The 27,699-nt window shown below is 66.2% G+C and overlaps 3 protein-coding genes across 12 annotated transcripts; 2 read left to right on the forward strand and 1 right to left on the reverse strand.

Moving 5' to 3' along the window:
* Positions 1-904: 904 nt before the first annotated feature.
* On the forward strand, positions 905-27,697 carry POLR3D (RNA polymerase III subunit D). 3 transcript variants are annotated; one of them, XM_062616953.1, is made up of 9 exons: positions 905-908; positions 25,276-25,447; positions 25,662-25,705; positions 25,797-25,942; positions 26,021-26,148; positions 26,224-26,395; positions 26,688-26,938; positions 27,196-27,348; positions 27,558-27,697. In XM_062616953.1, exons 2-9 carry the CDS (start codon positions 25,283-25,285, stop codon positions 27,678-27,680), a joined length of 1,182 nt encoding a protein of 393 aa, XP_062472937.1. In that variant the 5' UTR covers positions 905-908; positions 25,276-25,282; the 3' UTR covers positions 27,681-27,697. The 3 variants fall into 3 exon arrangements, with proteins under 3 accessions (XP_062472937.1, XP_062472935.1, XP_062472936.1); XM_062616951.1 differs by lacking the exon at positions 905-908 and adding an exon at positions 24,518-24,611; XM_062616952.1 differs by lacking the exon at positions 905-908 and adding an exon at positions 24,518-24,611 and having other exon boundaries at positions 26,024-26,148.
* Positions 1,095-19,421, forward strand: BMP1 (bone morphogenetic protein 1). Of its 8 annotated transcripts, XM_062616949.1 has the most exons (20): positions 1,102-1,335; positions 8,618-8,725; positions 8,801-8,932; positions 9,009-9,126; positions 10,070-10,248; positions 10,388-10,493; positions 10,827-10,951; positions 12,186-12,301; positions 12,491-12,593; positions 12,988-13,104; positions 13,183-13,328; positions 13,549-13,744; positions 13,816-13,941; positions 14,018-14,178; positions 14,283-14,463; positions 17,504-17,629; positions 17,697-17,824; positions 17,917-18,130; positions 18,214-18,464; positions 18,917-19,421. In XM_062616949.1, exons 1-20 carry the CDS (start codon positions 1,194-1,196, stop codon positions 19,049-19,051), a joined length of 2,910 nt encoding a protein of 969 aa, XP_062472933.1. In that variant the 5' UTR covers positions 1,102-1,193; the 3' UTR covers positions 19,052-19,421. The 8 variants fall into 8 exon arrangements, 3 of the variants coding, with proteins under 3 accessions (XP_062472934.1, XP_062472932.1, XP_062472933.1); XM_062616948.1 differs by having other exon boundaries at positions 1,101-1,335; positions 8,618-8,932; XR_009964432.1 differs by lacking the exons at positions 17,504-17,629; positions 17,697-17,824; positions 17,917-18,130; positions 18,214-18,464; positions 18,917-19,421 and adding exons at positions 15,283-15,599; positions 15,715-15,976; positions 16,205-16,342; positions 16,838-17,205 and having other exon boundaries at positions 1,100-1,335; positions 8,618-8,932.
* PHYHIP (phytanoyl-CoA 2-hydroxylase interacting protein) lies at positions 20,060-23,908 on the reverse strand. The gene is made up of 5 exons (XM_062616954.1): positions 23,711-23,908; positions 22,504-22,690; positions 21,747-21,921; positions 21,408-21,525; positions 20,060-21,290 (listed from the first exon to the last, which is right to left on the reverse strand). Exons 2-5 carry the CDS (start codon positions 22,666-22,668, stop codon positions 20,756-20,758), a joined length of 993 nt encoding a protein of 330 aa, XP_062472938.1. The 5' UTR covers positions 22,669-22,690; positions 23,711-23,908; the 3' UTR covers positions 20,060-20,755.
* Positions 27,698-27,699: the final 2 nt, after the last annotated feature.

The raw sequence follows: 27,699 nt of genomic DNA on the forward strand, positions 1-27,699 counted from the left end.
GCTGGGGGGGTCCATGGGGACCTGACGGGACGGGCCCCGGTGAAGTGGCAGAGCTCCGACGGCAGATGTCACCCACAGCCCTCGGCCGGGGCTGCGGGATGCTCCTCTCGTGCTCCGGCATCCAGACACCCTCTGCCCGCTCCTGGGGGGCCTGTGACCCACATGGGGCTGCCTTTGGGGTCCTGGAGGGAGGGCACCGGCCAAACACTGCCATGGGATCCCAGGGATGGGGGCATCCAGGCTCTTGTGATGCTTCACTGGAGGTTTTTGGGGTACAGGGTGATTCTGAGTGCCTGTTCCAGGGCCTGGGGCTCACCCCTGCTTGGGAAGGGTGTGTGGGTTGGGGATGCTGCATCCTTCTCCTTCTCCGGCAAGGCTTGGGAGGATGTGGGATCGGGGGTCCAGGACCAGGAGATGTGGGGGTACAGGTCTGGAGAATGTGGGGAATGCAGGAATGCGGATGTGGAATGGGAATGTGAGGTGCAAGATTGGGATACAGGGATGTGGGAAGGGGTGAAGGACTGGGGGTTGTGGGGCACAGGGCTGGGGGTCATGGGGTGCTGGACCTGGAGTTGCAGGATAAAGGCTGGGGGACATGGGGGGGCAGGTTCCAGACAAGGGAATAGCGGATGAGATGGGGGGGGGCAGGATCGGGATCAGGGGATACAGGAGGGGACCGGGGGGGGGGGGGGGGGGCAGGACCGAGGGGGAGGGACATGGGATGAGGTGGGGGTGCAGGATCAGTGCCGGGGGACACGGGAAGAGACCGGAGGGGGCGGAATCGGTCCTGGGGGTACAGGACGGGAGCGGGGGGGGACAGAACCGGGACTGGGAACTGCGGGACCGGATGGGGGGGAACCCAACCGGGACCGGGGGCTTGAGGACGGGGTCCGGGAGCCCCGGGCCGTGTCCGCGGCAGCAGCTCGGCCCCGCCGACCCCCCCCGGCGCTGGCCCCGCTCCCAGCCCTGCGCCCGGGGCTGCAGGGGCCGAGCCCGGCTCCTGACCCCGCCCCCAGCGGATCCCATTTCCCTACAGGAAAAAACGAGGAAAAAAAAAAAAAAAAAGGAAAGAGGGAGCGGGAGAGAAAAAAATAAAAAAGGAGCGGAGGGGGAGGGAGGGGGAAAAAAGGAAAAGCCCCAAAACGCCCCAAAAGCCGCCGGCGCCGGCGCTGCCCGCCCGCTCCCGCGGAGCCATGGCCGGGCTGCGGAGCTGCGGGCTGCTCCTGTGCCTGCTCCTGGCCCGGGCCATGCACTTCCCGGACTATTCCTACGTGCTGGAGCAGGAGGAGGAGGAGGACGCGGAGCCCCTGGACTACAAGGACCCCTGCAAAGCCGGTAGGGCCGGGGGGATGCGCGGCGGGGGGCGGCCGGGGCAGACAAAGGGGAGCGCGGGGGGGGGGTGCTGGTGCTGGTGTGAGTTGTGAGCGTCCCGCGCCCCGGGGCTCCGCACGGCCGAGTCCGCTCCCGAGCCCGGGGCTGGCCCCGCTGCCCGTCTGGGGGGGTTCGGCTGCATCCGGTTGTACTTAGGGGGAGCAGCGGCACGGGGGGGCGGACGGAGCCCCGCTTGCTCCCCCTCCCCAGCGCTGGCGGCGCCGGCAGCTGTCAAAGGTGGTGGGGAGCCCCCATCCCACCCCAGGACTGGAACCACCGCACCCCACTGCACCCCACTGCACCCCATTACACCCGATACCCCCCCATCCCACCCCATCGCACCCCAAGTCTGGACCCATTGCACCCCATCACATCCCACCCTGTCCCACTCCACTGTACCCCACATCTGGACCCATTGCATTCCATTCCACTCCACTGCACCCCATCTCACCCATCATACCCCATTGCACCCCATCCCATGCTCCGTACCCTTTCCCCTTTCTCCTTCTCCCCCAGCCCAGGGAAACCTCGTCCATCCAGGGCCAGGCTCAGCCCGGGGGGGGCTTTACCACAGCCCAGGGTTCCTCTGTGCTGGGCCTGGGGGGTGCTGAGCTGCTCCCCTTAGACTGGAGCAGGGCTGGGAGCAGGCCGGGCGCCGCAGGGGTTTTATCCCTGTGTCCCAAAGCGAGATAAAGAGGACGGAAGGACTCTTTGAGGGGGGGAAACTGAGGCACAGAGCAGGGGCTCGGGTCCGGCCGCAGGATCACGTTTCTCTGCAATGGCTTTGTCTGCGCTGGGGAAGGCGCCTCTTGGTGGAACTTTGTCTCCACGAGGGCTTTTTCTGGCCCAAAATCCTTTCCCTTCCTGCCCTGCCGGGCTGAAACAGCCGAGCTTGCAAAACCGCCCGGGCGCAGCCCCGCAGCGCCGCTGCGCTCCCTCCCCTGGCGCGGCCGGGACACGGCGCTGCCGACCCCAGCCGAAGGGGGCCCCCCTTCACCCCGCTCCCAAGCACCCCAAAACCCCTTCATCACCCCCCCGGGGCCGCAGAGGCTTCTCATCCCCCCCCGTCCTTTGCTCGGTCCTGATGTGAGTAATTTAATTACAGCAGCCCTTCCCGGGGGGTGCGGGGGGGTCAGGCCTTGCCACGCACTGCGAGAGCCTGGGATTGTCCCTGCTCGGCTCCAAAGGGTGGGATGGTGAGATCCAGCAGGAGCAGCCGCACACCCCCAGGGCAGCCCCTGACCCACGCTGGGGCTGGATTGTGTTTGGGGCAGCAACTCCCATCCCTGGGATTAGGGAAGCGCCGAGCACCGAGGCCCTGCCACCACCGTGGATACAGAGAAGGGAAGCACCGGGATATAGGGAGGGAAGCACCAGGAAAGGAATTCTGTCTCCTCGGCACAGCTCGTGCCAGAGGTATCCTGAGGCCAGGCAGGACGGCTGCCCGCAGCCGATGCCATTCCCACCGCGGCACCCGTGCCGCCGCCTCTCTTCCAAGGATGCCAAAATGGGACCGCTGGGAGATCCGGCCCTTGGAGCAACCCCGGGCGGGCGGGCGGGGAGGGAGGAATCGGCAGTGGCCCTGGTTTCCCTTCACCCGGTCAGCAGGATATCCAGGTCTCGGTGCCCAGCGGTGAGCACAGCGGATGCCAGGTTGGATCCTGGTCGTGTCTCCGGTCGGGAAAGGCAGGCGGCATCGCTCCCACTGTTCACAGCGTGCTGGGGGGAGCAACTCTTGGGGGGCTCACTGTGTTTGCAGAGCCTGAGCCAGCGCTGGTCAAACACATCCGTCCCCAGGGCTTGCTCTTGGCTCATCCCAAGGGATCCAGGGGGGTTGCTGAGCCAGAGAGGGATGAATCTGACCTCGCTCCACAGCCACGTTTGGGGGTGTCTCAAAAGGGGGGCTCGCATGCTTCTGCCGTGGACGTGCTGTCACCCGTGGAAGGGGGGACATGGGCTCAGGGGGCACCTGCTTTGCCCACGGTACCCATGCGGGGCTCAGCATCCTTGATGGCAAAACCATCCCAGCCGTGGCTGGGGCTGGAGCCCCCATTCCCGGTTATATGAGCTTCCCGGCCGTGCTTGGAGCGCCCTGGCTGCATCCGCCTGGATTTCACCTAGGTTACACTTTCCAGGCGGAGGCAAGCGGGGGCTACCGGCTGCATCACACTTGTCAGCCTGCCCAGGAATATTTTCCAGCCGTTGTAGGTCACTTATTCACGCGGGGTGAAAACTCCGGGAGCCGCGCTCCGGGATGGGGCAGAGACCTGGGAATCCGCGCCGGATCCCGGGATCTGCTTTATCTTTGTGTAATCACCCGTTCGGCGCTGGGCGCGCTCCGGGGGGCGATGGCGAGGCCGGGGCTGGGAAGGGGGGGGGGGGGTCACTCTCCCTCCCGCTTTTCCCTCCCTTCCCGGCTCCTGGGAACCTCTGCGGCTGCTGATTCACGCCGGCGAGGGGGGAGACGCCGCTTCCTGAGGCTTTATCCGCCGTCGGGATGGGGCTGGGAAACACATGGCCGGCGGGATGGGGCGGCCTCGGGGAGCCGGGCCGGACCTGCGAGAACAAAGCATCCGGGAGGGATGCAGGGAGAAGCAGGAGGGGGGCTCATGGGCGCCTTTCCCTCGATATCGCCCCTCGGCTGCGCAACAGGCAGCGATTCTTTGGGTGAGATCGCGGCCTCCTGGTCCCTGCGGCTTTGCTGAGGCTTCCTGGAGGTCTCCAGCACTGTGGTGGGGAGAGGAAAGCGGCCCAGGGCATCCCGCTTGGCCAAGGGCTGTCGGTCACGGCTCTCTCGTCTCCCCGGGGGGTGTTGGCATGGCAAAACCCCTCCGTCCACGTGTCCATGAGCTGCAGGAGGCCGGGAAGCTTTGGAAGGAGTTAACAGGGCCTGGGGAGCGCCGGTGGGGATAGGACTGAGCTATGGAAGCACTGGGAGGGGGGATGTGGTTGCAGCCAGAGCACTGGGGCAGACGCACAGAGGCCTGCGAGCCCTCAAAGGCTGGGACCAAGGGCTGAGGACACGTTCTGGTGGCCCCCCTGTTACTGTGCCCTGGCGCTGGGGCACTTCCCCATCCCTCAGTGTCCGCTCTGGCTCTGTCCTTGCAGGGAACACAACAACACCCCCCCCCCCCCGGCCCCTTGGCAGAGCCATTGGCAAATATTTTCCTTCCCAGCAGCTCTCCCTTTCAGTGCCGCTGGCCCCGGGCTCTGTTCTGGTGACCCGGCTCTGGAGAGGGGAGGCAGCGCCAGCCCATTCCCCACCTGCTCCTGCCCGCGGCTCTGCCATGCCTCAGCCTTGGCATCCTCCACTCGAGCCCTGGAGGAGGTTTTCCCCTCCACGGAAGAGGAGCAGAAGGAAAATCCTCCCCTGGAGGGATGAAACCTCCCGGCCTGCCCCCGGCCCCGCATCAGCTGCTTGCTGCCACGGGGTGGGTTTATTAGAGGCTCATTTCGTGGAATCCTGGAATGGTTTGGAAGGGACCTTAAAGCTCCCCCAGCTCCAACCCCTGCCACGGGCAGGGACCCCTTCCACTGGAGCAGCTTGCTCCAAGCCCCCTGTGTCCAACCTGGCCTTGAGCACTGCCAGGAATGGGGCAGCCACAGCTTCTCTGGGCACCCTGTGCCAGCACAGGGGGAGAGGGACGCTCTCTTTGGTGGGTTCCCCTTGGTGCTGGCCTGCGCCGTCCCCCCGTGCCTCAGTTTCCCCACTGGTGCAGGGGGGCTGTGACCTGGCCTGGCTCCCAGCCTGGCTGCTGAGCTTTGAATTCTTGCTTTGTGCCTCTGTGCTGCTTGGAAGGTGCTTTGGGAAAGCAAATACTCACTCTGGCGTTTACAAGGCTGGCTGCTCCCTGCTCAGGCTGCTGGTGAGGGGCACCGGGAGGGGGGCTGCATCACCGGGGGGGACAGGAGAGGGTCCAGCTCACCTCTGCCCTGTCCCGGGGGCTCTCTGTGGGTGCATGGGTAGAGCTGGCACCCCTCAGCCCCGACACCCTGTGGGATGCTCCGCATCCCTCCTCCTTTGCACCCACCCCACGGCTCTCTATGCAGGGCAGCCCCCGAGGCCGGGGGGTGGACCCCCATCCCATTCCTCCCGCCGTGGCCCCGGTGCTCGCAGCTGGGCTGGCGCATGGGGCGGCGCCAGGAGCATTCCTCACATAGTTAACGGCTCTGCCCAGCCACTGGGATGCTGCTCCGGCCACTCCGGGGCTTTACGACACAGCCGAGAGCAGGATGCGCCTATGGAGCTGCTCCTGCCACCCCACCGCCACCCCACCGCCATCCCTTCCCTCCCTGTACCCTCCTCTCTGCTCCCTGCTGCGCCCGGGAGGGATGCTCAAGGCCCAGGGCTCTGCATCCCATGGGGATCCACTGTGGCTGGGATGGAGCTGCTAAACCAGCAAGGGAAGGCTGGAAGGCTTAGCTCCCAGGCAGAGGGGATGTGAGGGATGGGGATCATTCCCATCCAGAGGGAAGGCTGGGCTGAGCCTTTGCTCCCAAGCAGAGGGGATGCAAGGGATGAGGGTCATCCCCATCCGCACTGCACATGGAGGCTCGTTTGCCCCAGACTGACCTGGAACAGATCCTGTCCTGTTTATCTGCCGCCCTCCCCTGCCAAGGCTTCCCGAGGCTCTGTTTGCTTTCCCTGCTCACCAGAACATCGCGTTCGCGCCCTGGCCCCTTCCCACGGGTTACTCTGTTTCCTTGCAACACGGTTCCCAACCTTGGTGGAGCCCGAGGTCAGGCTCATCCCAAACTTCCAGTGATGCCAGAGAGGTCAGGCCCATGGGTACCCCCCTCCGCTGCTTGTCTAGCCCAGGGGTACCAAAGATGCTGAGCGGCTCCTGCATCCCTGCTGCGCAGTGGCAATGGGGACAAGGGGATGCTGAAGAGGCAGGTGCCGTGTGCAGGCAGGAGATGCAGGGAGATGGGGACAGGGGTGCTGCAGGAGTTGGATGGAAGCCCTTGTTTGTCTGATGCCTCAGCCCCGGGGGTTACGTCAGTGTTCCAAGAACCGACAGACAGCAGAGAGCGCAAACCACAGCGAGAGCTGAGTTATCTCCTGGCTTCAGGGTGAGGAGGAGCTCGGTGGGAGCCGTGTCAGCAGGTCCCGAGCAGCTGGTTGTGTTCTGGGGGCCGGGAGGGATGTGTATGGACAGAACCCGGATGCTCCCATCCCCATTCTTTTCCGGCTGATGGGGATGAGGGTAGAGCCATTGTAGTGCCTGCACTTGAAGCTGGTGCACTGCTGGCACCGCATCCTCTGTTGGCACTGCATCTTGCCCCCTGGCACCGCATCCTCCCCACTTGGGTGAGCAGAGAACCCCCCAAACCGCCCCACGTGTCAGCGGGTGCACTGGGAGCAAGCAGGAAGACACAACCAGAGCCCAAACCGACGCTGGAGTTTTCCAATCCAACAGTTTGGGCTTATTCCCAACGTGTCCTTCCAGGGACACCCCTCACTGCTCCAGTGCCCCCTCCGGCAGCACCCGACCACCTTTCCCGGTGGGATGAGGGCCCTGGGGGGAGCTGAGCTGCTTTGCACCGCTTGGGAAAGCAGCCCCACGTCCCCGCTCTGCCTGCCCGGCTCTCTCACGTATCCCAAATCCCTCACATATGGTTTCTATATCACTTGGCTCTGCCGCGCTGTAAGAGCTTAACTTTCCCTTGTCTTTCCATGCAGCTCTTGGCACGGGACGCTCGTCCTGCTCCGCGGCCCCGGCCTCCCCCTCGCTGCCCGTTCGGACACGTCTCTCCCGGCCCGGGGAGGGTGCGGGGAGGCCGGGGCCGGCTCCTGCCTCTGCTCTGCCCACAAATTGCAGCCCGGCCGTGCCAGCGGCGCCTTGTGCCAGGGGAGGTGCCGGCCCCGGCTTGTTTGCTCTTCCCTTGGCTCTGCGGCAGGTCTGCTCCCCACCCCGGAGCTTCCTCTGCTGGGATGCCCGGCTGGGGACAGACCCAATGCCTGGTGTTTTCAGCTCAAAAAGTGTTTTTTTGACCCCAGAAAAGTGGCTTTTTCACCCCTAAAGTTGGCTTTCTTTTTCACTGAAAAATGTGTCTTTTTCTCCCCAAAATGTGGCCTTCCAACCCTAAAGCTGACTGTTTCATTCCGGAAGATGGCTTTCTCACCCCAAACCATGGCTTTTTCACCCCAAAGTGCTTCATGCCACCACCAGAGCACAGCTTGGGCTGGGTGCCATACAAAGACACAGCGTCTGGTCAAGCTGGGCTGACCTCTCGCTGCTCTTCTCGCCTCGTGCCGGTTGTCTTGGACCCGTCGTGGTTATCCCAATTGTCCCTCTTGCTGTCGTAATTAGTGGCTCTTTTGGGATCCACTTGCTAATTGCTCTGAGCGCCAACTTGGCACCGCTCTCCCGCAGCCCCTGAGCTGCTCCAGCCACCCCAGTCCCCCCCTTCCCTGCCTATCCCCCAATCCCGGCGAGGGGTTGGGATGCCCGGGACCACGCGGGCACCCCGGGAACCCGCACGCTGGGTGAGGAACCCATCTCCACCCCACTGTGGCCGCGTGCGGAGCCCCTGTGCCGGCGCTGACCTCAGCCAGAGCCGGGCTCCCAAGGGCTCCGCGCTGGCCCCGTGCCGGAGCCGGGAGCCGCGTCCTGGAGCGTTGACTCATGGCGAGAGCAGGAGGAAGAGGAGGAGGAAGAGGAGGAGCAGGGCTGTGTCCTCCAGCCCTGCAATGCTGCAGCATCCCCGCACCCCCAGCCCCATGGGAATGGTGCTGGCCCCGGTGGACAGACAGACAGACGGACACCCCTCGGCCAGCCCCGTTCCTGCAGGCACTGGGCACAGCGGGAGCTTCCTGAGCCATATGGCTCCGCTTTGGTGGAGCAGATGCCTTGGAGATGGTTGGAGCATCCCGGGGCTGTCGGAGCTCACACAGGGACGAGGGGCAAGAAGGGGGGTCCCGAGCCCAGCGTTTTCTAAAGGAGAAACAAAAAAAAGCGCAGTTTTGTAACACGAATAATAACAGAAACCCGAAAAAGTGATGGACCGGGGCTTATGAGAACCAGATGTGAGCTTGGGGCTGGCTCCAGCCGCTGCAGAGCCGACACGGTGGCGGGCCGGGAGCGGGGGAGCCAGGCCCCTGCCTGGAGGAGGAGGAAGGGCTTTACCTTCCTCTTCATGTGCTGGGGAGGGGCCAGGCGCAGGGAGCTCAGCCCTGGTGGGGTTTGGGGTCCCCCAGCGTAGTCTTGGGGGGCTCAAACCCCATTTCCACCCCCCTCCCAAGCTGCCTTCCTGGGGGACATCGCGCTGGACGAGGAGGACCTGCGGCTCTTCCACGTGGAGCGCGTGGTGGACCTGGCGCGCCGCTCCATCACCCACACCAACAGCACAGGTACCCGCTGCCCCCCCCGCACCCCCCCTCAATGGGTGCTGCCCCCGCTGACCCCCCCCTCACTGCTCCCCGCAGCCACCAACGCCACCAGCGCCCGCCAGCGCCGGGGCCGGGCGCGGGCTCGGGGCCGCCGCGCCGCCACATCCCGGCCGGAGCGAGTGTGGCCGGACGGGGTCATCCCCTACGTGATCAGCGGCAACTTCAGCGGTGAGCGCGGGCCCCGTCCAGCCCCGTCCCTCCCCGTCCGGGGTCGCCCCGCGCTCACGGCCCCGCCGCCCCGCAGGCAGCCAGAGAGCCATCTTCCGGCAGGCGATGCGGCACTGGGAGAAGCACACGTGCGTCACCTTCCTGGAGCGCAACGACGAGGACAGCTACATCGTCTTCACCTACAGGCCCTGCGGGTACGTGGTGGAGAGCACCAGCAGCCTCGGGTCACTCCGGATGCCCTGGTGATGGCACTGGAATCATCAGACCCCAGCCTGGTTTGTGTTGAAGGGACCTTAAAGCTCCTCCAGCTCCAACCCCTGCCACGGGCAGGGACCCCTTCCACTAGAGCAGCTTGCTCCAAGCCCCTGTGTCCAACCTGGCCCTGAACACTGCCAGGGATGGGGCAGCCACAGCTTCTCTGGGCACCCTGTGCCTGGGCCTCAGCACCTTCACAGGGAAGAGCTTCTGCCTTAGATCCAACCTGAACTTCCCCTATTTCAATTTAAACCTATCCCCACATCTGGCCCAGACCTGCTCAGTTTTGGGTCTTGGAGGACCTATCCCTGGGTCCCTGCAGGTGGTTGGGAGCAGGGAGGTCTCGGAGCCACCGAGTTGCTGTGGGCCAGGGGCTGAGGTTGGTGGCTCAGCACCAGCCTGGGCTTGCAGCAGGGTTGATGCCAAAGGAAACAGGGGTTTGGAAGAGCTGAGCATCTTCACGCGTCAGGACACAGCCCCAGCCAAGCAGATGGTGGTTAGGAGGAGGCTTCCCCTGGAATGGGGAATGCATGACAACAGCAGGGGATGATCCATGCCCCAGCACAGGCACAGACCAGCCAAGTTCTTGTGACGCAGGATGTGCACCCATGGGAGCAGCACCCCAGGACCAGAGGGGCTGATGCTCAAACCCTGACTCACATCATCCCCATCCCTGGCAGTGCTCAAGGCCAGGTTGGACACAGGGGCTCGGAGCAAGCTGCTCCAGTGGAAGGGGTCCCTGCCTGTGGCAGGGCTTGGAGCTGGAGGAGCTTTAAGCTCCCTTCCAACCCAAACCATTCCAGGGTTCTATGAAGCACCGGAATGCCCACACCTCGTCTGGCCCCAAAGGGCTGACCCGGTGCCTCCAATCCCCCCCCCCAGGTGCTGTTCCTATGTGGGCCGCCGCGGGGGGGGACCTCAGGCCATCTCCATCGGCAAGAATTGCGACAAGTTCGGCATCGTGGTGCATGAGCTGGGCCACGTCATCGGCTTCTGGCACGAGCACACGCGGCCCGACCGGGACGACCACGTCTCCATCATCAGGGAGAACATCCAGCCAGGTAGGGCCCGGCTGCAGCCCTCTTCCTCTTGCTCCGCTTCCTCCTGCTCCTCTTGCTCCTGCTCCTCTTCCTCCCTGCCATGGGATGCTGCCGGTGCTGGGTCCCCCTGAGGGCAGCCCCATCCCTCCTGGCTCCGCAGGGCAGGAGTACAACTTCCTGAAGATGGAACCAGAGGAAGTGGAGTCTCTGGGTGAGACCTACGATTTTGACAGCATCATGCACTACGCCAGGAACACCTTCTCCAGGTACGTGGCTCATCCCCACGAGGTTTCCCAGCCCGGGGGACACCTTATGTAGGGCTTATATGGCCCTTCCCCTTGAGATCCAACCTGAACTTCCCGTTTCAGTTTGAACCATTCCCCCTTGTCCTGTCACTGCCATACCTGATGAAGAGCCCCTCTCTGCATCCTTCCCTAAGGCAGGGGATGCGCTGGGGACACGTCCCTGTCCCCGCTGACTCACGTCCCTCAGGCTCTCATTACCAGGCTGTTTTTAGCATCCTTCCCCGCTGGCAGCAATCGCAGGCACAGACCTGGAGCTCCGCAGGCTCTGCTCAGCCTCTGCTGCTCCCCCCACAGGGGCATCTTCCTCGACACCATCCTGCCCAAGTACGACGTGAACGGGGTCCGCCCGGCCATCGGCCAGCGCACGCGGCTCAGCAAGGGGGACATCGCGCAGGCCCGCAAGCTCTACCGCTGCCCGGGTGAGTGCCGCCGGCTGCGGGTGCCGCCAGGAGCGGCCGGGGTCCTGCGTCCTGTCCTGCTTTCACCCGAGACCTGGCAAAGGGAAGCATCGCCCCAGCGGGGGTCCCTCCTGCCAGTGGCAAAGTGCTCTTCGGGGTCCTCCTTGCCTTCGGAGCCCCTGCAAGGACCACACACACACACACACCACAGTTGTGCCTCCGTCCATGGTGTTTGTGAGCAGGAGACCTCGAGGAGCCTCACGGCTCTGCCCGTGTGAGCAAAGACTTCCTCAGCTGCCCTCTCCTCTGGGAACAGAGCATCCCCCCAAAGAGCATCCCCCAGAGAGCCTCCTCTGCAGCACAGCATCCTCCGAGACCAAAGCATCCCTTGGAGACCGTCCCCCAAGAGCATCCTCCCACCCATCCCAGCAGCAGGAGGGGTTTGGATGAGGGGCTGGGCTGTTACCAGCGGGATGGGGACAACACGATCCCACCATGGACTGTGGTCCTCCCCGGGGCTGGTGCAGACTGAGGGATGCTCAGCACCAAAAGCACACATGCTGGCACCTGGAATGGTGCTGAGGGCCATATCCCATGAGCGTGGCCTTGCCACGGGGGCTGCGGGGCCCAGCACGAGGCTGGGATTGGACCAACCACATCTGCAGGAGTTTGGCTCCTGCTTCATTCCAGCAACTCCTTGGCAGCCTGGAGGAGGGACAGGGCTGTGAGGGGCCCCAGCAGCGGCCGTGCTGTGTGCAGGGGCTGTGGGGCTATGGGAGCGAGCAGAAGTGATTTGTTTAGAAAGGACGTGGAGGAAACCCCCAAAAAAGAGATGATTCCCCACAGACCCCCCTCTGCAGCCCAGCTTCCCCTGCCCTTTGCTCCCACCGTGCAGCAGGGAGGGAAGGAGGCAGCGAGCCCCGGGCTCGGCTGCGTTCCCAGCGCTTCACCTTTCATCTCCTGGTGCCCCCGCCCCGAGCAGGAGCTGGGGGGGGCCCCGCGTCGATGCCGCGGCCCCATGTGGCTTCCAGATGGCAGCGCTGGGCCGGGTCCAGGCGCGGCTGTGGATCCCTGCCCGGAGAAGGGGCTGGGAGCATCCCCTCGCTGAGGTCTGGGGCTTCTTGGGGGTGCTCCCTGCAGAGCTCTCCTTGGAGATGGGGATTTGGGTGCTCAGGGGGTGAAGGAGGCTCGGGAACGGGGCCATTCCCAAGGCAGGGTGTCTCGGGGGTCTGACTCCGCTTTTCCCCCCATGCAGCCTGCGGGGAGACGCTCCAAGACAGCCAAGGCAACTTCTCCTCCCCCGAGTTCCCCAACGGGTACTCTGCCCACATGCACTGCGTCTGGAGGATCTCTGTCACCCCTGGAGAGAAGGTACCAGCGCCGGCGCAGCACCGAAGGCTCCCACCCCTCCTCATCCTCCTTCCCTCCTCCTCCCCCCTTGTCCCGGGGTGCTCCTGAGCCAGCACTGCCGGTGCCCGGCTGCTGCGGCGGCAATGGGGACCGGCAGGCGCAGACCCCCGGGGACCCGGCTCTTCCTCCTCCCCTGCTCTTCATCCCCAGATCATCCTGAACTTCACCACCCTGGATCTGTACCGAAGCCGGCTGTGCTGGTACGACTACGTGGAGGTGAGAGACGGGTTCTGGAGAAAGGCCACGCTGCGAGGTAACCAACCGGGAGCCCTCAGCCCGGCCGGCTCCTGCTCCTGCTCCTGCTCCTGCTCCTGCCCTCCCTCCCCGGCGCGGGCAGCGCCAGGGGCTCAGCTCCGCTCCATCCCTGCTCCTGATGTGCCAGAGCCCGGGGGGAGGACGGCCATGGAAGGGTTCTTGGGGTGAATGGGGCTCCCACCCCACCAGCTGGTGGCACATCTCCATCCCGGCCCTATTGCCCATGGACCCAGCTGCCCCCAAACTGAAACAACCACAAACAGCCCAAGGGGAGCGGGGTGAGAAGCAGCTCTTTTAGGATGCTGCAGGGGCACAGGGGAGGGACTGGGACATAGAGGTGAGGAAGAGGAGGGCGCCCGGCTGTCGGGAGCCCAGCACGACTTCCTCCCCAGGCAGGTTCTGCGGGAACAAGCTGCCCGAACCCATCATCTCCACCGACAGCCGCCTCTGGGTTGAGTTTCGGAGCAGCAGCAACTGGGTGGGCAAAGGCTTCTTTGCTGTCTATGAAGGTAGGGAAGGGCAGGGAGGGAATATGGGGCTGGTGGTGGGGCAGGGGGGAGCTCAGGCAGCTGTGTCTCCCCCCCCAGCCATCTGCGGTGGGGATGTGAAGAAGGACAATGGGCACATCCAGTCCCCCAACTACCCCGATGACTACCGGCCCAGCAAGGTGTGCGTCTGGAAGATCACCGTCTCCGAGGGCTTCCATGTGGGATTGACCTTCCAGTCCTTCGAGGTGGGTGAGAACATTCCCCCCCCCCGCTGTGCTGGACCCCATTCCCTGCGGTAGGAACAGGACATCTCCCTGGCAGCATCCCTCTGTCCTGGTGCACCCCATGGGGCCGCAGCAGCGCTGTTGCTGCCTCCGTGCCTCAGTTTCCCCGTGGCTGGTGAATGTGTGGGGATGAGGAAAGGAGAGGCGGGATTTGGGGACACTGAGGACGAGACCCCCCCAGATCGAGCGCCACGACAGCTGTGCCTACGACTACCTGGAGATCCGCGACGGCAGCAGCGAGTCCAGCAGCCTCATCGGGCGCTACTGCGGCTACGACAAACCCGACGACATCAAGAGCACCTCCAACCGGCTCTGGATGAAGTTCGTCTCCGACGGCTCCATCAACAAGGCCGGGTTCGCCGTCAACTTCTTCAAAGGTCGGTGATGCTCTGGGGGCTCCGTGGGGCTGCGGCGGCCCCACTGCCCGCTCACCCCCTGCCTGCCCTAGAGGTGGACGAGTGCTCGCGCCCCAACAACGGCGGCTGCGAGCAGCGCTGCGTCAACACCCTGGGCAGCTACAAGTGCGCCTGCGACCCCGGCTACGAGCTGGCCTCCGACAAGCGCCGCTGCGAGGGTGAGTGCCCCCCTCCCTCCCCCCTGCCTGCCCCCCGCGGGCACAGGGATGTGATGGGCGCTGCTCCCTCCTGCAGCCGCCTGCGGAGGTTTCCTCACCAAGCTCAACGGCTCCATCACCAGCCCGGGCTGGCCCAAGGAGTACCCCCCCAACAAGAACTGCATCTGGCAGCTGGTGGCCCCCACTCAGTACCGCATCTCCCTGCAGTTCGACTTCTTCGAGACGGAGGGCAATGATGTGAGTCAATGCGGAGCAGCCCCCTCGCCCCCCAAGCGCCCCCCCCGATGCTGGGTGCCACCAGCCCCGTGTGTGTGTGTCCCCATTGTCCTTCGCACCCCCAGGTCTGTAAGTACGACTTCGTGGAGGTGCGCAGCGGGCTGACCGCCGACTCCAAGCTGCACGGCAAGTTCTGCGGGGCCGAGAAGCCGGATGTCATCACCTCGCAGTACAACAACATGAGGATCGAGTTCAAGTCCGACAACACCGTCTCCAAGAAGGGCTTCAAAGCCCATTTCTTCTCAGGTAGAGCTGCCCGGGCCCGGACCGGGCCTCCCCACACCGAGCGTGTCCACACACCCCCCCCCCCGCACCCCGAAACCACCGCTAACGCCTGCCCCTGCCCCTGCCGGGGGTGCAGCCCCCGGTCCCAGCCCGATGGGGGGGAGTGACCCCGGATCCGAGCCCCCCCAGCCCAGCGCTGCTGTCCCTCGAGGGGATCCCCTCTTTTAGGGAGCAATCAGATGCTATTGCAGGTGCTGGGGGGCTCCCCAAATAGCTGGGGGGTGCACAGGGATGTGCTCAGCCCTGGAGGGGCTGGTGCTGGTGTGGGGAGCAGGTTCCTTGCCATGGGCCGGGCACTGCACCCCTGGGGTGGTGTTGCCATGGGGAGGGGGGATGTCCCCGCTCTGCTGCGCTGCTGCATCCCGCTATGCTGCATGGCCACGGGCTTCCCGTGCTTCCCGGGCAGGGGGGCCGGTGCCGGGGGTGTCAGCATCCGGCCATGCCTCAGGTCTCTGGAGCGGTCCCTCCTCCCCAAAACCATTACCTGCTTATCCCTGTGTGTCCTGTGGTCTGACCTCCTCTCCCGGGCCACCCTGCCAGGAGATCATGGAATCCTGGAAGGGTTTGGAAGGGAGCTTAAAGCTCACCCGGTTCCAATGGCAGGGGGGAGCAGCTTCCACTGGAGCAGCTTGCTCCAAGCCCCTGTGTCCAACCTGGCCTTGAGCACTGCCAGGGATGGGGCAGCCACAGCTTCTCTGGGCACCCTGTGCCAGCGCCTCAGCACCCTCACAGGGAAGAGCTTCTTCCTCAGAGCTCATCTCAGTCTCCCCTCTCTGTCAGTTTAAAGCCATTTGATGGCACCTTCATGCCTCGGGCGGGTGGGGATGGGGACACGGAGCCAAACACGCACCGGCTGCAGCCGAGCATCACCCGGGGCTGGCCCCTGGGCCGGGGGCTGCCGCGGGACCCTCATGGAAGAGAGGCTCCCCCCCGATGGACGGCGGTGCCTGGACGCCAGCCCGGCCCCTGGCGCTGCCGTGGTGCGAGCGCAGCTCCTGCGCCGGGGCAGCTCCTGCCGCTTCCCCTCGCGATGGAACCCAGCGAGCGGCTCCTCGGCAAAGCCAGACCTCGGCGGCGGCGGCACCGGGGGCAGCCGGGTGAGTGCCCCCCCTTCCCCTTCACCTCCTCTGCCTCCGGCCGGGGTGTGCGGCCGCCTCATGGGGCTGCTCCGTCCTGGACACCCAAACCTCACCCGTCCCTGCCCTCACTCAGGTCTCGGCAGCAGGACCTCGCTGGAGGACTCAGCCACAGCAGGGTCCTTCCTGCGCTCCCCTCCCTGGGGTCGCTCCCATCCGACCCTGGGCAAAGCATCTCCCGTGAGGCCCCTTTTTAGCGGCGGAGGGTCCCCGTGCTCCTCCCCGAGCCCCGCTTTGCCCCGGTGAAGACGCGGCCCCTTCCTCTTCCTCCTCCTCGCCGGAGGCAGCGGCCGGCCCGGCCGGCTCCCACTTAAGGACCCTTCGGTGCCAGCTCCCAGGTACGTCCCCCCGGCTCTGCGGGGCGGGGGGGGTCCGTAGCGGAGCCATGGGTGCCGGCGGGAGCTGCAGGGTGGTGGGCGCAGCCCGGGGGAGCCGCCGGATGCCGCTGTGATGCCGGGGAGCGCCCGGGAGCGGTGGCGGCAGGGGCAGGGTAAAGCAGGGCGCAGACAGAGCCGGTGGCGGGTCCCTTCCTCCGGCAACTCTCCGCTCTTGTCTCGCCCGCCCAGGCTCCCTCCGTCCTGCCGGCGGCGGGTGATGCCGGGCCGGAGCCGCTCGGAGCCGCTCCCGGCCCATCCGAAGCCCTTTCCCATTCCCAAACGAGCCTTTCCGCCTCGCTTCCTCTCTCAGACCTAGGAAGACGTCAGGTTATAGCCTCTGCTTGAGAGGTGGCCGCGGGGCTTGGGGCTGCCCCGCGGGGCTGCGGGCGCTGGCTCCCGGGGGGATGCTGCTCCCCTGCGGCATCGCTGCGAGCGGGCAGAGGGATGCTGGCGGGGTGGCTGCCTGCTTGCTGCTGGCTTCCCCCCATCCCAAACCCCCGCGGGGACAGGGAGCGAGGAGAGGCGATGGGCTGCGGCGCATCCTGCCCCAGAGCGGGCTCCGGGCCGGGGGGGGGGCACCCCCGTGACACCGGTGATAGGGACCTCAGGTGGTGGCGGGTGCTGGTAGGTGGGTACAGGCAGCCTGGGGCCCCGACCCCTCCACTGCCACCGCAGAGCCCGCTTCAGCCTCACCTCCTCCCCGTGCGCCGCTGGTGTGGGTGCCCTGCTCTGCCTCGCTTGCCCCGCTGCCCCCCGCATGCCCCGCTGCCCCCCGCGCCCGCGCCCCCATCGCTCCCGTTTCTCCTCCTCCTCTCTTTGCAGAGAAGAAGCAGCAGCTCCAGCCCCCGAAGTCGCGCCCGCCCGGCCTCAAGGTCCGCCTGCAGAAGCGGCCGCGGGGCCCGTCCTGAGCCGCCTCCTCCTCTCCCACCTTTCTCAGGAATGCCGTGCGGGAGCACGCCGGGGCCGGGCCGCCCCGCGGCCCCTTCGCTTGACAGAACTGGTCGTTGGCCTCGTTTCGGATGCTTTTGTCCTTGTTTTTACGTGTTCTGCCTGGTTTAAGCACCGCCGTGGGGCTGGTCGCGGACCCCCCGACCCTGGTTTGGAGTTTTGCCCCTGGTTTTTACCGTGTCTGTGACATTTCCCTGTCGATGAGTAAAGAGGGACTCCCGCGTCCTGGTCTTTCTTGTGCATCTTTGTTGTCAGTGTGTTTTTCTGCCTTCCCCGTCCACCCCGTAAAGCAGGTAATGGTTGTAGCCAGGGGTGTGAGCCCAGGGAGAGGAGGACCCATCCCAGCACCCGCGGGGGCTGCTCCCAGCTTGGCCGAGGGACGGAGGAGCTGCTTGTTGCTGGTGCAGGCGCTTGCTTGGCTGCTCTCTCGCCGGCGGCAGCGGCGCAGGGCTGGGCACTGGGATGTGGGCATGGACGCCGGAGCCGGGATGCTCTCCCACCTCGCCCAGCTCAGCCGCGGCCGCTCTGCTCTCTCGGCAGACAAGGACGAGTGCTCCAAGAACAACGGGGGCTGCCAGCACGAGTGCCTCAACTCCTTCGGCAGCTACGAGTGCCAGTGCCGCAGCGGCTTCGTGCTGCACGACAACAAGCACGACTGCAAGGAAGGTGGGTCTGAGCCCCAAACTCCCCACAGCCCCAACCCCTGCACCCCTGAGCCCCCTTGTCCCCGCAGCCGGCTGTGACCATAAGGTGACGTCCACCACGGGGACCATCACCAGCCCCAACTGGCCTGACAAATACCCCAGCAAGAAGGAGTGTACCTGGGCCATCAGCACCACGCCGGGGCACCGCGTCAAGCTGGTAGGGCTCTGTGGGTACCAGGGGATGGGTGGTAATGGGGGGGTCCCCCCGCTGAGCCCCACCGAGTGCTGGTGGCTCTGTCACTTCCACAGACCTTCTCGGAGCTGGACGTGGAGGCGCAGCAGGAATGTGCCTACGACCACTTGGAGATATACGATGGCAAAGACGCCAAAGCCCCGGCGCTTGGCCGCTTTTGTGGGGCCAAAGAGCCCGAGCCCCTCGTCTCCTCGGGCAACAAGATGTTCCTCAAGTTCGTCTCTGATAACTCCGTGCAAAAGAAGGGCTTTGAGGCCACCCACGCCACAGGTACCGGCACGGAGCCTGGTTATGGGGCAGGAGGAGGCTGTGGGCCCGCCTCAGCATCCCCTCGCTGCTGTCTCGTCCCGCAGTGTGCGGCGGCCAGGTCCGCGCTGAGGTGAAGACCAAGGACCTGTACTCGCACGCACAGTTTGGGGACAACAACTACCCCGGGGGCTCGGACTGCGAGTGGGTGATCATGGCCGAGGAGGGCTACGGCGTGGAGCTCATCTTCCAGACCTTCGAGATCGAGGAGGAGGCCGACTGTGGCTATGACTACATGGAGCTCTTTGATGGCTATGACGGGACAGCGCCTCGCCTCGGGCGCTTCTGCGGGTCCGGGGTGAGGATGGGGCGAGGGGGAGGGATGGGGAGGGCAAAAGGAAGGGATGGAGGCATCCCCAGGCCAGGCTGGATGTGGTTCAGTGCAAGCTGATATAGGTGATCCCTGCTCAGTGCAGTGATTGGAGGAGCGGTGGATATTGGGAAAGGTCAGGGTATTAGGAAGGGTTCATGCCTGGAAGTGTTGGCACACCGTGTAGCCAAGGCCCCCAGTGCCATGGGTCAGTGGTGGCCTTGGCAGTGCTGGAGTAAGGGTTGGACTGGGTGAGCTTAAAGGGCTTTCCCAACTTGGTTGATCCTATGATTCTATGAAAGACCCAAACTGCTGTAAGCTGAGCCAGACCAGCCAGAGCATCCCTGGGGGGGACTCTGGGGTTGTAGATGGGGGTGCAGGCAGTTGTGCACCCCCGGGATGCTCACGGTGCTGAGGACCCCTGTCCCTCGTCCCGGCAGCCCCCGGAGGAGGTGTACTCAGCCGGAGATTCGGTGATGATCCGCTTCCACTCGGACGACACCATCAACAAGAAGGGTTTCCACCTTCGCTACACCAGCACCAAGTTCCAGGACACGCTGCACACAAGGAAATGAGGGCCCGGGGGGGTCCCGGCCCGCGCCGCGGGCAGGGAGGAGGAGGACGGAGGAGGCAGGAGGAAGGCAGCGGGCGCGCACCCCGCACAGACTGCCCGAGGCGCACACAGCCAACCTCAGCACTCAAGACACGCTCGCACAGAGCCCCGGGGCTCGGGCACCCCTGGGCACAAGGGCAGAGGGGGGGTCCCTGGGCCAGCAGCCGTGCCCCTGGCACTGTGCAGGGCACACGAGGGCCCCGTCGCCCTTCCTCACCCCGGCCGAGCCGGCCGCAGCTCTGAATGTACAAACCAGTAACCGGGAAGAGCCCAACACACACAAGGTGCTGTCTCCCTCTTGTACCGACGAAATAAATACCCTTGTACTTGGAGGGGGCAGCCCCGGTCTTTTTGCTTCCCCCGCTCCAGGGGGAAGCATCCAAACCAGGGCTGGACCAGGGAGGGCAGAGCATCCCTCCCTCCCCGCAGCAGAGCCGCACGTCGGGGCTCCCCAAAGGCAATCAGTTCATTGCAATCCGCAGTGATGAGCTGGAGCCACAGCCAGAGCGAGTCCCTCTGTGGGTGCTGGGTGCTCCCCCCGGCCGCCTTCGGGCAGCTCTGCGGGTAGGTGCTCACCCCACACCTTTGGTTCCCCATTGGGAACGCATCCCCAGCCCCATCGCAAGCCACCCTCCCTGGTGGGTGCGCTGCCGCCTGCCGCAGATGGATGGTGGGATGCAGCACGCGCTCCCTCGCGCATCCCCTCCTTCGTCCTTCATGTGATGGTGCCTGCGGTGGGGGAACGGGGCTGCTCCTCACCCGCAGCCCGGATGGGAAGTGATGGGCGCCGGGGCCTCTCATCCAGCAGGGTTTGCAGTGATGGGTGATGCGGTGTCAAAACCGTGCTCTTGTGGCTGGTGAGAGCGGGAGGGTGCCCATTGCTATCACAGCACCTCCCGGTCCCCCCTCCCCACCCTGTCCCTCCCCTCCGGAGCACCCCCGGGGCTGGAGCAGGGACAGAGGCGCGGGACACGGCCGGTGTGACCGCACAGTTTATTGATACAGCGCCAGCACAGCACAGGGATGCTTGGGACGGGGAGGTGGTTGTGTCCCACCGGAACAGCGTGCAGGGGGTACACAGAGAGGGGAGCCCGCGGGGGCCATGCTGCCGACGGCTCATGCGGGGGGCTGCAGAAAGAGGGGGGGGGACACAGGGCGAGGGGGGGGCAGCTCTGCTCCCCCACCCGGACTCCTCCGGCTGCCATGGGGACGGGTAGAGCAGAGAGTGAACACAGCACGACACCAAGGGGGGGACGTGGCGGTGCCGCCCCGCACCCCAAACCGGTGCCCCAAAGCGGGGGTCCCTGCCCCAGCACTCCTCCATCCCAGGGCGCAGTCCAGGACTGGGAAGGGGGGTGTTTTCCAGCCTCTCCGACGAACCCCGTGGGGTGGGGGGTAAAGGGATGCTGGAGGGGATGGGGGTCCCGCAGAGGATGCACAGAGGCGGGCAGAGCGCGGGGCTCACGATGCGAGGATGGTGCTGGTCGGCCGGTGCAGGAGACGAAGGCTTCCTCCCACTGAGCGGCCCAGGCTCTGCCTCAGCACCGGGCGAGCATCCCACCAGCTCCCTGCTGCCGCGGGCCGGGTTCCGCAGGCCCATCCGCGTCCTTCCCCCAGCAGCATCCATGGGTCTGTGCCCCCGGCCGGCCCTGCCCGAGGCCCCCCCTTAGCGCCCCACGCTGATGTTGCACGTCTTGCAGCTGGGGTCCTTTTTGGCGTTGGCGGTGGAGAGGCTCATGAGCTGGTGGCCGCTGATCTCCCCCAGCACGCCGAGGCTGAGGTCCACCGGCTCGGTGTATATGAGCTCCAGGATGCTGTCCTGGGCATGGCGGTACACCAGCTCGCCCTCCTCCACGCAGCACGTCAGGAACTTGTTGGAGGAAATGTCCAGCTGGGGCAGGCGCTCCCTGCAGAAGAGATCCCCGGAGGAGCCTTTGGGCGCCAGGACCAGCACGACGTAGTGGTAGGCGGTGTACATGCAGTAGAAGTCCGCGAAGTAGAGGTTGGTGTTGGTGTTGAAGAGGCGCTGGGCTGGGATCTGGAAGCGGTACCGGCCGTAGGGCGAGTCCTGGGGGGGCTGCCCGGTGTTGAACTCGGTGTTGCAGCTGAAGAAGATGCCGTGCAGCATCCCGCTGGTGGGGGAGCCGTGGCTGCCGCTGTTGTCCTTCAGCGACGGCTTCATCACGTTCCCGCAGTGCATCCTGCGTGCGGGGAGCAGGGGGGCACACAGGGGGACACACACAGAGGTCAGGGATGCAGCCCCGGTGGGGAGTGGGTGTCCCGGGGGGGGGGGGGGGAGCAGCTGGGAACGGGGGTACCTGACGTGCTGGAAATACTCCTTGTGCTGGTTGCGGTAGAAGACGGAGAAGCGCAGCATGCGCCCGGCGATCAGCTCCGCTTTCTCCTGCAGCTGGGCCAGATGCTCCTTGGCATAGTCTGGGGTTGGGGACATCGGGGTGAATCCCCCCCCCCTCCTTCGGCAGCCCAGCCCCTCCCATCCCATCCCATCCCATCCCACCCCACAGCTCCCATTCCCCACACCTCCTGCTTCCCACTCATCAGCTGCCGCTCCAACCGGCCCCGGCTTGTGCAAGCTCCTGGCATCGCCCCCGTGCTCCCGGCTCCTGGATCCCAGCCCCGGGAACGCCTCCGCTCACCCCCGGTGCAGAACTCCACCGTCTCGCTCCAGCCGGACACCAGGTACTCGCCATCGCTCTGCTTCACGGCCGTCTGCACCGCCACGCTGTACTCGGTGCGGGGGCTCAGGAACCAGTGTCCCCGCACCGTCATGGGCAGCGGCACCGCCTTGGCCACCAGCTTGGTGGGGACATCCTGTGCCAAAGGGATGAGGGTCAGGATTTCATCTCACACACCCCCCTCTTCCCTCCCTACCCCTTCCCAATCCCGAGTGCTGCTGGGATGGGGACTCAGCTTCTCCCAACCAAGGGGGTGTCTTGGGGACCCCTGCTCCCAGCATCATCTCGTGGTGTCAAGAGGCCAGGGAGCATCACCGCAGTGCAGAGCTGTTTCTGTGGCAACGGCGGATGCTGAAGTCAGGAGACACAGGGGAAAAAAAAGGAATAATCCCCCCCCATTCCCCCCCCCCTTTATTACCGGGGAGGAGGGAGGAAAAAAATAATGTTAAACATTAAATAGCATCACCCTGGCAACGGCGCTGCTAAAACCGGCCCGAGTGAGTGACTCGCAGCCATGCGGAGGGGGAGCGTGAGCGGCTTCGCGGGGCCTTGGGGGCTTGGTGGCACCTCGGTCCCCATCCCGGTCTCCTCCACTGTGTCCCAAGGGAGGATTTGACCCCAATTCGGCACTGGAGTGAGCACAAACGCTGCTCCCCCCCCCAGCCCCATCTCCTCGCCCTAAACGGGACCCCCGCGTCCCCCCCCCACCCCGGCTCACCCGGTGCTTGAACTTGTTGGAGTTCTTGTTCTCCTTCTTGTTGAGGTCGATGAAGTAGTGGGTGACCCTCTCCAGGTCCCCCTTCTCCATCGCCCAGGAGATGCGGAAGGAGTCGCAGGTGATGTTGTTGATCTCGATGTTCTTGGGGGTGGAAAGCAGCTCCATGGCCGGAGGAGGTGTGGGGCTCCTGCGGGACACGCGGGGGTTGCTCTGGGGGTGCCGAACGCAACCGGGGGCGACCGCAGCCCACGGCGGCAGCTGCCGCCCGCCCGCAGCCGGGGGCCCGCGGCAGAGCAGATGGCACCGGGGAGGGAAACGGCAGCCGGCAGCCAGGAATAGGCAGCGGGGAGCCGGGAACGAGCCCGCCCGGGTGCCGCGGGGCCCCGGCTCGACGCCAGCGCCTGTTTCGGGGTTTGCTCAACACCGGGTGGGGAAAGAAAAACAAGGGGAGCGGAGGGAGGGATGGGAGCGGGGAGCGGTGCGGGAGGAGAGCCTGGATCCGCCTCTGCCCCGGCCCGCGGGCGCTCCCTGCCTCAGTTTCCCCTTGGCTGGCGCTGCGCTTCCCCCCCTACGCCATGGGGGGGGGTCTCACCCAAGGGTGGGGGGTCTGTGGGTGTAGCAGGTGCCAGCGGTGGCACCGAGCTATGGGGTGGTTGCTGGGGTGGGTGCCCCCCGCTTCGCACCCCAGCACAGGAGCCGTGCCACGCTGCAGCGGGCACCTATCGATGCCTGGCACCATGGGGCTGCCCCCCATGTACACCCGTGTCCAGGGGCACCCACAGCCGGAGAACCAACAGTCCGCAGCCCCCCCCGCGTCGCTGCACGGCATCACCACCATCACCACCATCATCACCATCGCTGGTGCCAACACCGCTCAGCACCCACGGGCGCAGCCCCCCCACGCTCCCAGCCACCCACAGCCCCCCCACCCAGCCTCCCCCAGTGCTCGGCACCCACCAACCCCCCCCAAGCTGGTGTCACCCCACACCAGCAGAAGGTCACCGCTCTGGGGACACCGGTGCCACCCCAATGCCCCATTTGGGTGCCTGGCAGCGGCCAAGCGGGCTCTCTGCGGGCACACCGCGATGTGCCCGTGCCTCCGCATCCCCATCCACGCACCCCACATCCTCATCCACGCACCCCGCGGCCCCCAGGCAGCCCCTCCTCCAGTTCCCGCTGGGAATCGCGCTCCCGAGCCGGCCCGTACCTGTCCGTGCCGGGGGCTGCGGGGACGCGGTGCGGTGCCGCTGGGGGGGCAGCGCAGGGCAGGCACGGGGGGAGCGCGGCCGCGGTACCCGGCGGTGCCGCGGTGCTGCCTGCGGCTGCTGCGCCCGGGATCCTCCCCGGCAGCTCGGGAGCAGCGCGCACCCTCCAGAGGAGGGAGAGGGAATGAGACCGATGGGGGGGGGGGGGCGAACCCCAAAAGAGAGGCGAAACCGGTGCCTGTGAGCGGCGGGGGGGGCAGGACCGAGCCCGTTCGCCAATGGCTGCGAGCGGCGTCAGCGAGGGATGGGGGCAGCGGCTCCGCGCTGTGGGCGCAGGCTGGGGGTGGAGGGGGGGGCTGAGCCCATGGCACAGCCGGGACACCCCAACGCACCCATGGGGGGTGCAGGGGCTATGGGGGTGTTGGAACCCCCCGGCACCCCCCGGCCTGCGGCCCCCGGGTTTGATGGGGGGGGGGGGATGCAGGGGCCGCCTGTGCTGCAGAACCAGGGTTTATCTTGGGGGGGAGCACCCCAAAAACCTCGTTGGTCCATGGGTGTGTGGGGTGCCCGTGTGTGGGGCAGGGGGTTAGGGGGTGTCTGCAGCCCGGCACCCCATGGGATTCAAATGAAGCGAGGTGACCCCAAACTCGTCCCCACTGTGTGAGTGCCCCCCATTGTGTGCGCGTCCCCGTTGCACAGCGCCCCACGGCGGGGCTCTGCCCGCTACAAAGATGGCGCCGCCACTGTCACACGGGGTAGCATAGTGCCCAGCACAAAGATGGCGGATCACTGACGGACATGGCTGCCCTTAATAAAGATGGCGGAGACGGCGACACAATGGACACGCTTGTCGCGCTGCGCGCATGCGCGGTGCGGACGTGAGCCCGTGGCTGCCCGGGCTGGGTAAGGGGCGGCGTGGTGCGGGTACGGGGGCATGGGGGGGTGAGCCCCATGGGGAGGGGTGAGAGGGGGCCCTGATCGGGGGTGAGCCCCATGGGGGGGTTCGAGGGGGCCCTGATCGGGGGTGAGCCCCATGGGGAGGGGTGCGAGGGGGCCCTGATCGGGGGTGAGCCCCATGGGGGGGTTGGGGGGGGCTCTGGGGGTCTGAGCAGCGTGGGGAAGGGGTGCGGGAGGATCGGGGGGGCTGAGCCCCATGGGGTGAGGGATAGGAGCGGGCTGTGTTTTGGGGGGGCAGTGTGAGGGCTATGGGACGAGCTCTATTTGGCTCTGTTTGGGGGGGCAGTGTGAGGGCTATGGGATGGGCTCTGTTTGGGGGGCAGTGTGAGGGCTATGGGATGGGCTCTGTTTGGGGGGGCACTGTGAGGGCTATGGGATGGGCTCTGTTGGGGGGCAGTGTGAGGGCTATGGGATGGGCTCTGTTTGGGGGGGCAGTGTGAGGGCTATGGGACGAGCTCTATTTGGGGGGGGGGCAGTGTGAGGGCTATGGGATGGGCTCTGTTTGGGGGGGCAGTGTGAGGGCTATGGGATGGGCTCTGTTGGGGGGCAGTGTGAGGGCTATGGGATGGGCTGTGTTTGGGGGTGCCCCTCTCCATCTGTCCCCCCGCAGGCCGAGGATGGCGGAGGGGGGCTCTGGCGACGCGGGCTCCGGGGCCAGCCTGCGCCCGGGGCTGCCGGGGGCACGGGGGCTGCTGGGGAGGCGGCCCGGGGCCCCCCCCATCTCCCCCGGCCGCCTGCCCTCCATCCGCTCCCGAGACCTCACCCTGGGCGGCGTCAAGAAGGTGAGAACCGGGGAGGGAGGGGGAACCCCAAACCTGCCCCTTGGGGTCCCTGCGGGTGATGGGGACCGCGATGGGGGGGATGCGGAGCGGTGCCGGGGAGCGCTGGGTGCGGGGCACGGCCCGGTCCCCGCCGCCGCCTCCCGCAGCCCCGGGGCCGGGGTGGTTTCTGCCCTGCCCCGGGCGCTGCAGTGACCGAGCCCTGCTCTCGCCGCAGAAAACCTTCACCCCCAACATCATCAGCAGGAAGATCAAGGAGGAGTAAGTGCCGCGGCTTCATCCACAGCGGTGATGGATGGAGCAGGGCCCCGCGGACGTGGGGGTGCTGACCCCCCCCCCCCGTGCTCCCCAGGCCCAGGGAGGAAACCTCAGTCAAGAAGGAGAAGAAGGAGCGGGAGCGGCAGCGCGATGGGCACGGCCGGGGCCGGGGCCGGCCCGCGGTCATCCAGTCCCACTCCATCTTCGAGCAGGGCCCTGCTGAAATGATGAAGAAGAAAGGTAAGGGAGCTGCTCCTCTTCATCTGGGGGGTCCTGCCCTGCTCCGGGCTCACCCCGGCGCTGGTTCCTGGTCCCCAGCAGGCTCCTGGGACAAGACCGTGGATATGTCAGACTTTGGTCCTTCCCACATCATCAACATCAAGAAGGAGAAGAGGGAGACGGACGAGGAGACGAAACAGATCCTGCGGATGCTGCAGAAGGATGATGTGAGTGGGGCCGGGGTGTGGGGGGGTTTGGTGCCGGTGGGACAGCGCTGAGCATCCCTGCTGCCGTGCCCGCAGTTCCTGGATGACCCAGGGCTGAAGAACGACATCCGGAACAAGCCGGTGCAGCTGCCCCTGGCCCACTCGGGCTGGCTCTTCAAGGAGGAGTCGGGCGAGCAGGAGGATGCTGAGCCCTGGGTGCCCGGCCCCAAGGAGGAGAAGATGGAGCTGGACCCATCGGCGGTGAAGGGTGAGTTGGGGGGAACTGGGAATCACCAAGGGGGACTCGGGGGTGTTGGTTCCGGGGAGCTCCCCATGAGGCATCAGTGAGTGCCTGAGCTGCATCCCCATCCCTGGCAGTGCTCAAGGCCAGCTTGGATGGGGCTTGGAGCGCCCTGCTCCAGTGTTAGGTCCCTGCCCATGGCAGGGGTTGGAGCTGGAGGAGCTTGAACCCAACCCGTTGCAGGGCTCTATGGACTGAGGGGGGTGCAGGGCTGCCCCCCTTTCCTTTCCCTGTACCCACCCCTCCTCTCCCTGTGCAGTGAAGGAGGAGCCGTGCGATGAGGCCCCCCCCCAGCCCATGCCCAGCAGGGCCCCCCCCGGCTTCCCCCGGGATGTGCCGGTGTCGGAGCTGCTGCAGCGCCTGCGGCTCTCGGCCGAGGAGGAGCTGCTGTTCCTGCAGCTCCCGGACACGCTGCCGGGGCAGCCCCCCAGCCACGACACCAAACCCGCGCGCCCCGACCTGCACAGCGAGGACGCACCAGGGCTGCTGGGCAAGCAGGACAAGAGCCAGGTAGGGGCTGCGGGCACCGCTGGGGGGGACCTGGGGCTCGTGGAGAGAGGCCAGAGGAGGCCACGGAACAGCTCTGCCCTGGAGCCAGGCTGGGAGAGCGGGGCTGGGTCAGCCTGGGGAAGAGAAGGGGAGCCTCAGAGCAGCTCCAGTGCCTGAAGGGGCTGCAGGAAACCGGGAGAGGGGCTTGGGATGAGGGGAACGGCTTTAACGTGGCAGAGGGGAGGCTGGGATGAGGTCCCCGTCCCGTGTCCCCGCAGGAGCTGAGGCAGGCAGAGAACACGTGCACCCTGAGCGACCTCCCCGAGGGACAAGTGGGGAAGCTGCTGGTCCGCAAGTCAGGGAAGGTGCAGCTGGTGCTGGGCAAAGTGACCCTGGACGTGACCATGGGCACCCCCTGCTCCTTCCTGCAGGTACAAGGTGTGGGGCTGAGCCCCATGGGGAGCTGGCAGGGTGATGCTGGTGATGCCCTTTGCAGCCCATCCCGGTGAGGGCAGCAGGGAAGGACCCTGCTGTTGTCACCAGGGTGCGGGGGCTCCAGGGGGATGCTTCCCCCCCGCCCAGTGCCTGACGGGTTTCCCATGGGGTTGGGCTGCTCATGGGTGGTTCTCGCCGGGCCCAGGAGCTGGTGTCGGTGGGCATCGGGGACGGCCGCACCGGGGAGATGATGGTCCTGGGCCACGTCAAGCACAAGCTCGTTTGCTCCCCGGACTTCGAGGCGCTGCTCGAGCATCGGCACCGGTAGCGCAGGGGGAGCTGCGGGG

Source organism: Pezoporus occidentalis, unplaced genomic scaffold (assembly GCF_034315485.1).
Source record: "Pezoporus occidentalis ecotype Australia unplaced genomic scaffold, CSIRO_AGI_Poc_V1 ctg191, whole genome shotgun sequence".
Classification (NCBI taxonomy): domain Eukaryota; kingdom Metazoa; phylum Chordata; class Aves; order Psittaciformes; family Psittacidae; genus Pezoporus; species Pezoporus occidentalis.

What these genes read in the sequence shown, in the direction of transcription:
- BMP1 (XM_062616948.1), top strand. Translation starts at nt 1,194, where the DNA reads ATGGCCGGGCTGCGGAGCTGCGGGCTGCTCCTGTGCCTGCTCCTGGCC. An exon ending in CAGGGAGAACATCCAGCCAG is followed by an intron (nt 10,249 to 10,387) that starts GTAGGGCCCGGC and finishes CTGGCTCCGCAG; the next exon opens with GGCAGGAGTACAACTTCCTG. An exon ending in GGCGCTTCTGCGGGTCCGGG is followed by an intron (nt 18,465 to 18,916) that starts GTGAGGATGGGG and finishes TCGTCCCGGCAG; the next exon opens with CCCCCGGAGGAGGTGTACTC.
- PHYHIP (XM_062616954.1), bottom strand. Translation starts at nt 22,668, where the DNA reads ATGGAGCTGCTTTCCACCCCCAAGAACATCGAGATCAACAACATCACC. An exon ending in CCAACAAGTTCAAGCACCGG is followed by an intron (nt 21,922 to 22,503) that starts GTGAGCCGGGGT and finishes CCTTTGGCACAG; the next exon opens with GATGTCCCCACCAAGCTGGT. An exon ending in GAGTATTTCCAGCACGTCAG is followed by an intron (nt 21,291 to 21,407) that starts GTACCCCCGTTC and finishes CCCCGCACGCAG; the next exon opens with GATGCACTGCGGGAACGTGA.
- POLR3D (XM_062616951.1), top strand. Translation starts at nt 24,526, where the DNA reads ATGGCGGAGACGGCGACACAATGGACACGCTTGTCGCGCTGCGCGCAT. An exon ending in CCCGTGGCTGCCCGGGCTGG is followed by an intron (nt 24,612 to 25,275) that starts GTAAGGGGCGGC and finishes GTCCCCCCGCAG; the next exon opens with GCCGAGGATGGCGGAGGGGG. An exon ending in AGCAGGAAGATCAAGGAGGA is followed by an intron (nt 25,706 to 25,796) that starts GTAAGTGCCGCG and finishes CGTGCTCCCCAG; the next exon opens with GCCCAGGGAGGAAACCTCAG.